The sequence below is a fragment of the Chaetura pelagica genome, unplaced genomic scaffold, assembly GCF_000747805.2.
Source record: "Chaetura pelagica isolate M959 unplaced genomic scaffold, ChaPel_1.0 scaffold377, whole genome shotgun sequence".
Lineage (NCBI taxonomy): Eukaryota > Metazoa > Chordata > Aves > Apodiformes > Apodidae > Chaetura > Chaetura pelagica.
In genome coordinates, this window is record NW_009953908.1 from 1102292 (window position 1) to 1114762 (window position 12471).

The window sequence follows — 12471 nt, forward strand, 5'->3', positions numbered from 1 at the left end:
TAAAGATTTATTTGTAATCCACATGCATGTGCTTCTCCCTCAGAGTTCCTCCAAAACTCTTGCTTTAGACACTTGACAGTAGACAACTGAAATAATACTGAGCGAACTCATCATGAACGAAGCTTGAGTGCATTTCTATCAATACTACAAAGTCAAACGTTTTTGTCAGGCTTCAATAGATAGCATATATATGAATATATGCTACATTTGACTATTTTGTGGACTGCAAACTGTGAATGCTCAATTATTAAGTAATCTGCTTAGTTCTAATTACCTTTGAAAAGAAACTGCAGAACACAAAAAGTGTTCACTTTCTGTATGCTAAAAAATTATGATCTGTCTTTCAGGTCCTCTCTAGAATGAATAAAGAATTGTTTTTGTCTCTGGGATTTGTGAAGCAGTTTCCTTTTTAACCATACTTTTCTATTATTTTTAGGACTGTGACTCTAGACCATGCAACAGACAGTGCAAAAGTAATTGGGAAAGAAACTCTAAACATGTTTCACACAATGAAACTGAATATATCAGATATGCGAGGGGTGAGTTAATCGAAAAATTGAAATGTGTTCTGTTTATCAGCCTTCTTTGTTGTCTGTCATAAGTTTTCAGTTGTCCAAAGTAAACGATAACCAAACTTATATAAGAGTGTAGATAATACAAAGTTTATGTAAACTAGGCTATGCAATCATACTACGTTTTGTATGTTTACCTTTGAAAAACACAGTTGCAAAGCCATAAATGTAAAAAAAGAAAAAGTTATTGTGCTATGGATTAATCCACAGCTTAAAACAGCCTCAGGTTAGACTGTATCTTCTACAGTCCTGTTAGCGTGTCTAACTTTTATTTTGTCTTAGAAATTTCTGTCAACTTTTGCAGTTATTGGTTAAGTAACACGTTTAAATACTGTTTGTAATGCTAATCAAAGACACAGATCAGAGAAGTTTTTGTTTTAGACTACATGTCTTAGAGCCAGAAAACTTATGAGCCCATGGTTTGGTCTTTGTTTGAAGGTGGATTGCTGGCTCTTCAAACATGGTTAATTTTAGAACACTCTTGCTCATCTCGAGGGTTATATGACAGCAATGTGAACACATGATATGACTATGACAGCACCTGCTATTTGTTACGATGGAGCACAGAGGCTTTCTGAAACAAACCTGCATTTATTGGTCATGTGGATGTAGTAGTAAGGTTTTTATTCACAATGTTGCCTTGCAAAGTCAGCTGCATGTCTTGAGGAAATAATGGAGTTGAGGAAATAATTTATCATCCTCTCCCTGTGTTTAGTTTCTTGTCTGTCTCCATTGTTGTCTTTACCGACCTATTTCATCATTCTTTTTCACTTTATATCCTTACCCCTTGTTTTGGAAGATTCTTCTTTAAAGTTACTATCCTTCAGATGTTGGCACGTGTTGTTGTGCAAAACAATGTACTACTTCTGACCAGCTGGCCCTGTTCAGTTCAGGAGGGGCCATTCAGGTCTAGATTATGTAATAAAATGCAGATATAGCCAAGGTCCCTCAGTAAAATTCCTTTCAATTGACTTCAGAAACCTCCAGTGTTTATGTTGTCTATATATCTATGCAGGAGCTAGTCCCCTTAAGCTTTGCTTATATTTAAGGTGAATCATGCTTTAAAGTCACAGAATCTTACGGGTTGGAAGGGACCTCCAAAGACCATCGAGTCCAACCCCACTGCCAGAGCAGGGCCAAAAGAAGAAAAAAACCCAAACAACTAGGGCAGATCACTCAGGCATCCAAACAGATCTTGGAAGTCTCCAGAGGAAGAGGCTCCACAGCCTCTCTGGGGAGCCTACTCCAGTGCTCTGTAACGCTCACAGGAAAGAAGTTCTTCCTCATGTTGAGGTGGAACTTCCTGTGCTCAAGTTTGAATCCATTGCCCCTCATCCTGTCAGAGGGCACAAGTGAAAAGAGCTTGTCCCTGCCTCCTTGATGCCCAGTCCTCATATATTTATAGACATTCATTTGATCTCCCATCAGCCTTCTCCTCACTAGACTGAGAAGCCTCTTAGCAAAATGTCCTTTTTATCTCAATATCTAAAAAAAGTCCTAAAATGGTGCCTTTAGCTTTTCATGCCCACACTTGGGCAGATGAATTCACTCACTTGTCCCATAGATGCCACCTAACACTTTAACTCAAACGTTTGTCCTGAAAGGCAAAAAAAAAGCTCAGGGCTAAGGTGTTGTACAGTACAGCAAACACAGTATTTCAAAGGCTTCTTTTAACTTTTAGAACTCAAATCTATAAATATTTAAATGCAAAAAAATGAAAGTGCAAATAAAAACTTTTAACGTATGTTTTAATATCCCATTAGTTGCAACAAAAAAACTGTTAACAAACAAAATCCTTGATATGTAATCATGGAAGATGACCTGGTAGAAATGTAGGAGCTTTCTGAGTCCTACATGCAGGGGTTTTTAAGGTTTGGGGTTTTTCTTAAGAATTACAGAGAAATAGCAGTAGACCTGTACAATATACCAGTGCATTCTTAGTTAGACACAGTTTTTGAATGCGTGTTGATTTGGTATTTAAACATTAGTGAAAACTGAGAATGTCTTTCAGAATGAGGAACACTTCATCTGGTAAAGACTACTTTCCTCAAAGTACTTTAATCCATTGAGACTTTGCAAGAGTCATGTCTAGAAGTGAAACATTATTTTTCTCATTTGTAGGCTGAAGTGATGGATTTACTATAGATTGTCCTCAGGAAAAACATTCCTTTCCTGTATGGGTAGCCAGATTTAATACTTATAACTTCCTGGTTAGTACTTCTGTCTATTTGTTAATGTCTAAGGAATCTCATAATAAATGCACTGTTTAATGGCAGCACTTTTCTGTATCAGAGAAGTTAAGATGATAGTATATTTGTGATTTCTTAGTTTTTGGATTGTGGTGCATAATCCTGGGATTTGTTTGGGACATTTGAGAGCCTGTTTATGTGTATTTCAGCATACTTCTGTTCATTCTCTCCCCCACCCACAAGAGGCGGCCAATTTCAGAGAAGCCAATGCTATTAGAAAACAATTACAGATTTTTAAATATTTTTTTTAAACCTCATGAAGTGAATGTATTCATGTTTTGGATTTAGGTTGGAATTCAGGTACAGCAGTTAGTTCCCATCAGCAAAAACGCTTCAGCTATCTCAACAGTGCAATCTGGACACCTACCTGGTGGATCACATTCAGTTATTGATCTTTTTCATGTTCAGAAAGCAAAAAAATGTTCGGAAGAAGAACATAAGGAAGGTCAGTAAACTTTTTACTTTGCATGATAATGTTCAGTTCTCAAGAGCTCCACCACATACATTCTTTTGGAATACTTATATGATATTATACAAGGACAAATTATTTAACATAAACTCTGAGAGTACGTTGTACTGCTGCAAATGAAAATGCTACAAATAAAATTTTGTATAGGATTAGTCTGGTCTTTTTTAAAGGTAAATAGTAACAAAGGATTCGTTGAAGGTATTATAATTATGCTATATGTTGTATAAACTATTTAGCAAAAAAACCCTGGAAAGTATATTCACTGTGTCTTGAATCTTGTATTTCTAACTATTAAATTATCTCATTCTGAGTTTTGTTTTCATACGTATAGTATTTGTGGCTGCTATGGACCTTGAAATATCTTCTGATTCAAGAACCTGCACTTTTCTTCCATCTCGTGGTACCCATCTCTCATCTGGTCTCAATTCTAACATTAGCAACGAGTCTGCTGTCAAATGGAATGGTGTTCATTCTCCTATCAGTGTAAAATCCAGGCTTAATTTAAGTATTGAGGTTCCATCTCCTTCCCAGGTAAACCTGAGAATATAAACCATCTGCAATATATTGAAACAACTTGGGTTTTATTGTCTTATTTGGATAGAGCAGAAGAAGTTCCATTACACTGTTCTTTAAAATAAAAAAAGCTCTAGTAGACCATGGTGCACAGTAAGAAACTGTTATTGATGCAAAACTCTCTTGCCTTAATAGAAGGATTTTTAAAAGCAGTTATTTATAGGCTAGCTAAAAATTATTGTATTTATTCAAAGGAAAGCAATTTTATTTTCCACGGTCTTTTTCCTTACCATCATTTCCCAAAGGATTGCAATGGAACAGGAATAGAAAAATTAACAAGGATAAAATACTAAAAAACCTTTACCTTTCACAACCAAACCCCACAGTCTAATTATAAAAAACACACAATAAACTTTGGACAAACTTCCATCAGAAAAATTAGACACATTCTCTAGTTAATGCTCAGTGTTTGTGATGATGATATGATGCAGATTTGTAAATACCCTTTTCCTATGTTAGCTCTTTAAAATTATTTCCAATTACCTTAATCACTAATGAGTAGCTCAAGAAGAATTTTGACAAGGACTTTGTGTCATTTTCATGAAGATAGAACTTCTAAGTGTTTTCCATCCCTCTTTATGGGAGCAATATTCTCTGCCACAGATGCCAGTAAATGATAACCACATAGTCTTCTCCACTTAATTTCTTAAAGTCGTGTACTCTGTGCCAGTCTTTAAATTACAGTATAAATCTGTCTTCAAGCCTTAGTCAGTGAGAAGGAACTGAACAGCAACTTGTTTCATACTATCTCATATATTTTTATAATGGCTGTGCTCTGAGTTTTTTCCTAAAAGAATGGCAAGTTTGTATTTAGATTTAATTATTAATCTTCCTGTGTTTTTTCAGGGTTTTTTTTCTCAAATAATACTGAAGCTAGGAGTCACACTTAACATTTATACAGGATATCACCTTTTAAAGGAAAGAATTTGTTTCAAATAAAATATTTCTGTGGGGTTTGGGGTTTTTTTGTGTGTTTTAACAAAGAAGGAACCTTCTTATTTCCACCCCACACCTGTTATGTAAGGGTCTGCTACAAGCAAGCTGCACCAAATTCTGTGGATATTTTAGGTGTAAGCAGACTTACATGCTTTTATGTAAAAAAGTGTCATTTTAACTTCTGTAATTTAAATCTGTAAAAGCATTTGTTGATGTTCTGTTATTGGCATTCCCTAGTATTTATACATTTTTAAAAGCAAATGATGTTTTTAGCAGAAAACTTTTTTCTGTATTGCAATACCTAGGCTAGCTCAGGATCTGAAAGGTACTTGCCTGAACAATGTGAAGCTCCATACACTCACATTCTGCTACAGGAGGAGTATGTATAAAGAAACAAAAAATGCACTAACTGTGTAGTAGAGTTCCTAAAACCGTAGTGGCCATATGGAAAAATATGCTGCTCATCTTTCATTTCGCTTTTTATAACCGTATTATATTATGGAATTAGGTACAAGGAAAGAGTAATTAGAGTTAGTCCCGTGCTGCTGTTCATGTACTGTGGATTAGGAAAGCAACAGCAAAATATTTTACATCCAGGATTTCCAGAAAATGTTTATAGGGGTATATATGTAGCAAATTAAGAATGAGAGAGCTCAAAGAGAATGTAGAAGAGTGGCAGAAGAGATTAATAATACAGGCAGCTTTCATCAAAATCTGCCAGTTACCATAAGCCAAGTAGCTTTTTGTAGATACTTACCGTTCTTCTCTGTAAATCCAGAATCTGGTCATAAACTCCAAATTTTCTTTTTAAAGGTAGAAGATTGTTTTCTAATGCTGCTATGGAGTCTTATTTAGCAGAACTTAAAGGCAAACACTGGCATTTATCTACATAGTTTTACTATAGTTTTGCTGGTGAGACCAATTATGCTGTACATCTGATTGTCAGTTTGCTTGTCAATTATATTCATTCTGGTTCTGCAGCTGCCATTGTACACAGCAAGGTTTAGGCACTGAGGGGTCATTTCAGTTGTTTCAAGTCAGTAATTGATAGTAAGTAGCAATTATGGCAAGCAACAATTTGAATCTGAAGCTTATTTCATTATCAAAATCTATGACAAGTCTTACAGTATGCAAACCTGTATCATACCTTAAAATAAACTAGGAACATGTATCCTAGAACTATATAAAGACAAAAAAATGCTTATTGCTTTGTACCAGGCACCAATTTAGTATTCATATCAGCATGTTGCCTATATAATTTGAACTCAGAATTTGGGTTTACTTATAACTAGGTAGATGTAGAGGAAGTGTTTTATATGATTTGTGATGAGAACACTGAACTTTGTGAAAAGATAAAACTGAGCATTCATATTTACCGGACTACTTAGTCTTAAATGACAATTTTACATTTTGCTGCTGCAGAGTGTAGCTGTCAGGTTGCTAAGTATCTTTGCATACACAGGTTAAGGTTTTTTTTCCTAAAATTCAAGAACTATGGAACTAATTTTTCACTAAAATTGACTGTGTTACATATTTCTCAGAAAAATCTACAAGTTTTTTTTTATATTTGTAGCTAGATAAGTCTGTGCTAGAAGCCCTGCCACCTGATCTCCGAGAACAAGTAGAGCAAATATACACCATCCAGCAAGGAGAGAGTTGCGGAGATAGCAAAAAAGAGCCAATAAATGGATGTAACGCCGGACTTCTGTCACAGCCAGTTGGAACAGTGCTTTTACAAATACCAGAGCTCCAAGAACCAAATACCAACATGGGAATTAACGTAATAGCAGTGCCAGCTTTCTCACAGGTAGAATGTTTGTAGCGTAGCAATAATGATCAGCTTTCCACCTATAAGAAGAGTTAACAGCTTTTTCTGGTGTTAGCATTACTAGAATCTGTGACTTCCCAAAATGATTTATGATCTTTTAATACGTTTTAAAAGCCTGCTTTCAAGTGTTTGACCTATCACATAGTATGATATTATTTATTCAAGATTTATAGTCATGAGAATGCCTATGTTTTTGCTGTTGTTTAATATAAAAACTCCTCATTTACATTTTGCTTGCAATCCAGTGTGTCAATAGCATTTTTTCTGCATTGCAGCTGAGTTACACTGCAATAAATCTGAAGCAGTCCTAAAATCTGCTTAGCTTGTCACAGTAGACTCACTCTGTTTAAGTGGATGTTTTGATGGTGTAAAGCCAACCTCTGCTCACTGCTGTAGATGTGATTGTTTATATCACATTCCTGGGAGAAAGGCAGGCATGGCTCAAGATTGTGCATATCTCCATATTTTTAGGTGAGCTCATACACAGCTTGTTCAGGATGAGGAAAGTGCAAAGTTATTTCTCAAAATAGAGGCCTGAAAGGGGGCCAGGTAACAGTAATTATACTTCTAATGATATTCCACCCTTCAACTCAAGATTGTGCTGAATAAATGTAAAAAAAAAAAATCAAAAATTGGGTTGCCCTGAGTTAGAATATCTTGCATGTGGGTAATTTACAATGGAGCAGGGTATTTATTTTTCTATTTGCTTTGCCATTGTGCCTCTGCTGTTCTCTAAGACTTCCTTTGAAGTCTTATTGCCAAATAAGATGTATAGAGACATGTTTGTTGCTGTTTCTAAGGCATAATGCTGCTTAGCTGACAAAAATCCAGAGGAAATTAGAAATTCCTGACCTATTTTCAGTAAATAATAGTTAATGCATAATTGGTATTTAGAAGATGTGTAGCCTGTTCTATTGCTAAAATTTCTTCATCTCCTTTCAAGTTCATTGGTTCAAAACTAGTTGTGTCAGTTTTTGCTCCTAAACTGCTAAGTTGGAGATACTATGCAAATAGTGTATGAACTCTCTGTACTCCAGCTGTTTTAAATTATGTAGTTACATTCATTCATAGGCAGGAGTTTATCTTGGACTTGTGTGTTAAATTATGCTCTGCTTTGAAGTACACCCCTCGACACCTGTTTTACCTTTCAGTACTCATTTTCAGGGTAAATTTTAACTACTTACTGCTTTCTATAAAATTACATTTAGTTTGTGTTTATGCTTTATGTATCTATTAATTAGGTAGTTGAGAATTGATTGTTGTTTTTTATAACAGCATTACTTCTTGAAATTGTCTTAGAATTACCTAATTTACACATTCGAAAGCACTGGTTTTCCTGTATCTCTCTCCTAATGCGTTTTGTGACTTGATCGAAAAATACCAGCTTAGCAGAGCAACCTTTTTGCTTGAAGATGTAGTTCAAGAAGAATCGGCTACTTCCTATTTATTTATCAGGGATATCCATACTATGTAGTTTAGAATGCCTTGTTCTTGTACTCCAGATTTTTCTCCTGAAAACCATTCAGCTTTATTGGCAAAAAGAGAACTAAGATTTATCATTTTCATTTCTGCGTTAGGTCCAAGTTAGTCCTAGAATAATATGGTTGAATAGCGTCCTTAGGCCTAGGGGGAGGACGGAAACTAAAACCAGTTCATTAGGTACAAAAGGATATTTTTTCTCTGTTAAAATCAAGCATAGAATCCTAGGGGTTGGAAGGGACCTCGAAAGATCATCTAGTCTAACCCCATTAATAGAGCAGGATCACCTAGAGCACATCACACAGGAACATGTCCAGGCGGGTTTTGAGTGCCTCCAGCGAAGGAGACTCCACAACCTCTCTGGGCAGCCTGTCCCAGGGCTCTGTCACTCTCACAGGAAAGAAGTTTTTTCTGATAGTCACCTCGAACCTCCTATGCTCCAGTTTGCATCCATTACCCCTTGTCCTATCACTTGTCATCAGTGAAAAAAGCTTTAACTCCATCTTCCTGACACTCACCCTTTACGTATTTGTAAACATTGTGCTTAAATAAAAAATACTAAATGTAGCCTGACACTTTTTTTTTTTTTAAGTGTTAAAGTCTTTGTGGGAGTGTGTATTGTATGAGTGCACATAAACATTTAACATTAGTTTCTTTGAAGTGATAACAGTGAACTAAGTAGTAATAGGTTTCAGGTATAGAAATATTGCAAGCCACTCCAAATTGAGTACTTCAGCTACATCAAATCATCAAATGTAAATTATGCCTTGCCATCTTTTTTATAGCTTAATCAGGTTTGGTTTTCAACCCTTCATTCCTTTTGTCTTAACTGTTATTATGACTGTGTACCAAGTTACTTGGCTTATAGGGGTTTATTCATTAGAAAACATGTAGAAATGTCTTTTGTTAGGTAAGGCTCTCCCATAAGAAGAATCCAGATAGGTTGCATTCATTTCCATCAGTTGCTGAAGTAATCTTAAAACTTAGAAGAGCTGTATATCTCTGCAGCAGCTGAATCCTGTAAAAGCATATGATCCAAGAACTAAAGATTACAGATGCTTATGAATGAAGGATATTTGTAGTAGTGAAGTTAATTGCTGGTTGCAGATTCGCACCTCGTCCTTACATTGTCTTAATGTCATATAGATCATGAAAAATACGGATAGCTGTGTGCTGAGGTGAAACAGGAATGTATAAAATCAAGGTTCTCTATAATGTGAATGTGATATACCTATGTGAAAGCTACGTTAGGACAGTCTAGCTGTACAGTAAATTACCCAAAACTCCAATTAATTAATGTACTTCTAACTGAATATTTACGTGTTACACTTTCAGAGGGCAATGACAGGGGAAATAACAAGAACACTTCCAGTTCCCTGTACTGCACCATGTCTGCATTAATTAAGTGGTGTACACAATAAAGAGTGTAAATTCAGAGCCACCCAAAGTCCTGACTCTCGAATGCTTCACCAGAGGACACTAAGCTTTTAAAAATAGCTTTATTAAATAAAATATATATTTAAAAAATAACTTGAGCCTCTGGATATTCCGCTACAATACTTTGTTCTGTGCAGTGTGTGCAGTATTTGCAGTCAGAGTTGTTCCCACTTCCTTCTTTAATTAGTGCATATTTTGCATGGTGAAAAATTTGAGATAGCACTTGGAGTTCTAAAAATGGAAAAAAATGTGCTAAATTTATGAGTTTTACCCTTAGGAGCATGTTAATGTTTATTATCTATATAATTTAGACGTCATAAGTGTCAATAGCACAGCCTACCTTCCTGACGTATCATACATCTTGGTTTTAAAAAAGATTGAATCTCTATGGAAAATAATTGGTAACTTTTAATATATTTGCATACTGATGTACAGCAAATATAGGATCTCAGATAATGGTAGAAGTAAATTTTTTCCCTAACAATAGTAATATTGGTTTTGAATAAATAATCTCTTGAGTTTTACCACTGCAATGAAGAGCACTCTCCCATTGGGGAGATTTAATCCTCTAAATGATAGATTTACTTTTTTTACTTTTGAATTAAATTGTGAAGATTGTGAGCCAAAAACACTATCCAGTAATATAGGGGAGCTCAGGATGCAAGACTAGTCTGTCACTAATTTGCTGCCCTGGGCCCACAGTGAGGGAAGATCAACAATAATACATGAAATTTTATTTTGCCTGTATGAGTGTGTATGGCAATGGGCAATTTCCAGTCTAGATGATTTCGGGTCTAGAATTCCAGCCCCTAGAAGAATTGGAAGGTACTACGTTTTTATCAGTCAAACAAGGGGTGGACAACTGTGGGAGAAAGAAATTAAACCCTTTTTACTAGTACAAAATATGAGGTAGCTGGGCTTGCATTTCCTGTCCTTAAAGAAGCAAGACTATTTACAAAGATGTTTGAATTGGAAATTTGAAGGGAGTGTTCTCTGACTTAGGTTTAATTGTGCTGTTAATGTAGCTGTACTGTATATCAGGTGAATAAAGATAGTGGTGAGTAAAGTAGGTGAATAAAGATGGATAGTATGTTACAGACCCATAAAGAGAAATTTTATAAAAGAATAAATATAGAGTAATATTAAATGGAAATTTTATGGGTTTTACAAGCTAAAGTACATAACAAAAATGTACTATGTATTTTACAGTGTTTTCAGTTATATTTCATTCATTTTTTCTTGGCATAAAGTGTAAATACCTTTCTTGTGTTAGTGATCCAAAGGGAAGCAAGCGGTGTTGCTCACTGGTAAATTAATCAAATGCTTATTTTGTTACTGTTCAGGTGGACCCCGAGGTTTTTGCTGCACTACCTGCTGAGTTGCAAGCAGAGCTGAAAGATGCATATGATCAAAGGCAAAAGCAATCAGAGCAGCAACCTGCTAACACTTTTGGTGAGTGTATGAAGTTGTACAGTAATTTTGTATAGGAGTTGTTCACTATTCAAAGAGAGTTATGCAACCCTAAATAACAAACTGGAAAATGTAACTAAAACTTCTATGAAGATGCTGTGTTAAATCAAATTTCTGTATTTATTTTTGACAGACTGTCAACTACAACCAGCTGTGGACTCATTTTGCAAACAGATGCTTAGTTTTACTTAAATGGGTAATTAATTCAATTCATGGGGACTGTGGCACTAAACTTCCCCATGTCCATATGTTTGCAGAATGGAATCTAAGCCTGGTATGTCTTATGATTTAAAGTACTGCATCTTTAGTAGCCAAGTTAGTTAAACTATGTTCAGATAAAATTCTCATGGTTCCCTGAAGCCCATTGCACTGGTATGGGATTCAGGCAACTAGAGATATGATACTTCTCACCATGTGTCTGATAGTCAGATGGTTTTACTTTGAGCTTATCACCCTATCTCCTTTTTATAATCAGTAGAAAGAGATTTAACTCCCTGTGGACACGCTTTCTCATAAAACAAATCGGCAACGTTGTTGGGTTCATTGCCAGTTAAATACTGCATTATAATCAAACTTTGATTTCATAGTGGACTAATGCAGATGTTAGTATGATGGAGTAAGAGTGATTTCCTTGGTGAGCTATGATAAAAGCAGTCAGGGGGGCTTTTAGCTGCTGGTTTTGCTGCTAAGCACTGGTTTGAAGTCTTTGTGGGTATCTAGGTGGGACAGTGCCCTGCTTCTGACTGAGACAAAGCATTTTGTCCAGTAGGCTTCAGATTTCACCAGATGCTCATAGTCAAGCACTGAAATCCTTGATATGAAAAGGCTTATGAATAGTTGAGTATCCTTTGATTACAATAATGTCTAGCAGTGCTTTTCAAATATCTAAAACATTGCCCATATCTGGAATGACACATGAGTGTTAAAGTTGCTTCATCTGAGTTATGTTCTCCCAGTTGATCTGCAGATTTTTATGGAAGATAGAGTTCTGTGGAAAAGTGTTAAATTTTAGATGTATCAACCACTGACTGTTCCTGTGTTTTTCAGTGTCAAAAAATCCTTTCCTACACCTGAAGCATGCAACAATGAAAAACAAGAAAAAAATCAGGAAAAAAAACCCAGTCAGTCCTGTAAAAAAGATTCAGAGTCCTTTGAAAAACAAACTCATTGGTAGCCCTGCAAAAAATGTGCCGGCTACATCTGGGAGCCCACAGAAGCTAATAGATGATTTCTTGAAACGAGAAGGAACAGCTGCTCAGGTAATTTTAATGCTAACAACTTCTGTCAGGTAGAGTCACCATCTCTGGAAGTATTTAAAAGACATGTAGATGTGGTGCTTAGGGACAGGGTTTAGGGGTGGGCTTGGCAGTTCTGAGTTAATGGTTAGACTCAATGATCTTAAAGGTCTAAATGATTCTGTGATTTGGTAAAGCTTTGTTTGTTTCTTTAGACTTAGTT

At 35.7% G+C, this 12471-nt stretch overlaps 1 protein-coding gene across 3 annotated transcripts in view; it reads left to right on the forward strand.

The window, feature by feature from the left end:
- REV1 (REV1, polymerase (DNA directed)) overlaps positions 1-12471 on the forward strand; it is a 50317-nt gene that overhangs the window by 30776 nt on the left and 7070 nt on the right. For all 3 annotated transcript variants that reach the window (XM_010001422.1, XM_010001423.1, XM_010001421.1), the window contains exons 14-19: positions 437-539; positions 3110-3266; positions 3622-3821; positions 6373-6606; positions 10887-10995; positions 12061-12272. In XM_010001422.1, the coding sequence (XP_009999724.1) occupies positions 437-539; positions 3110-3266; positions 3622-3821; positions 6373-6606; positions 10887-10995; positions 12061-12272 (1015 nt within the window). The remainder of the gene's footprint in view (positions 1-436; positions 540-3109; positions 3267-3621; positions 3822-6372; positions 6607-10886; positions 10996-12060; positions 12273-12471) is intronic.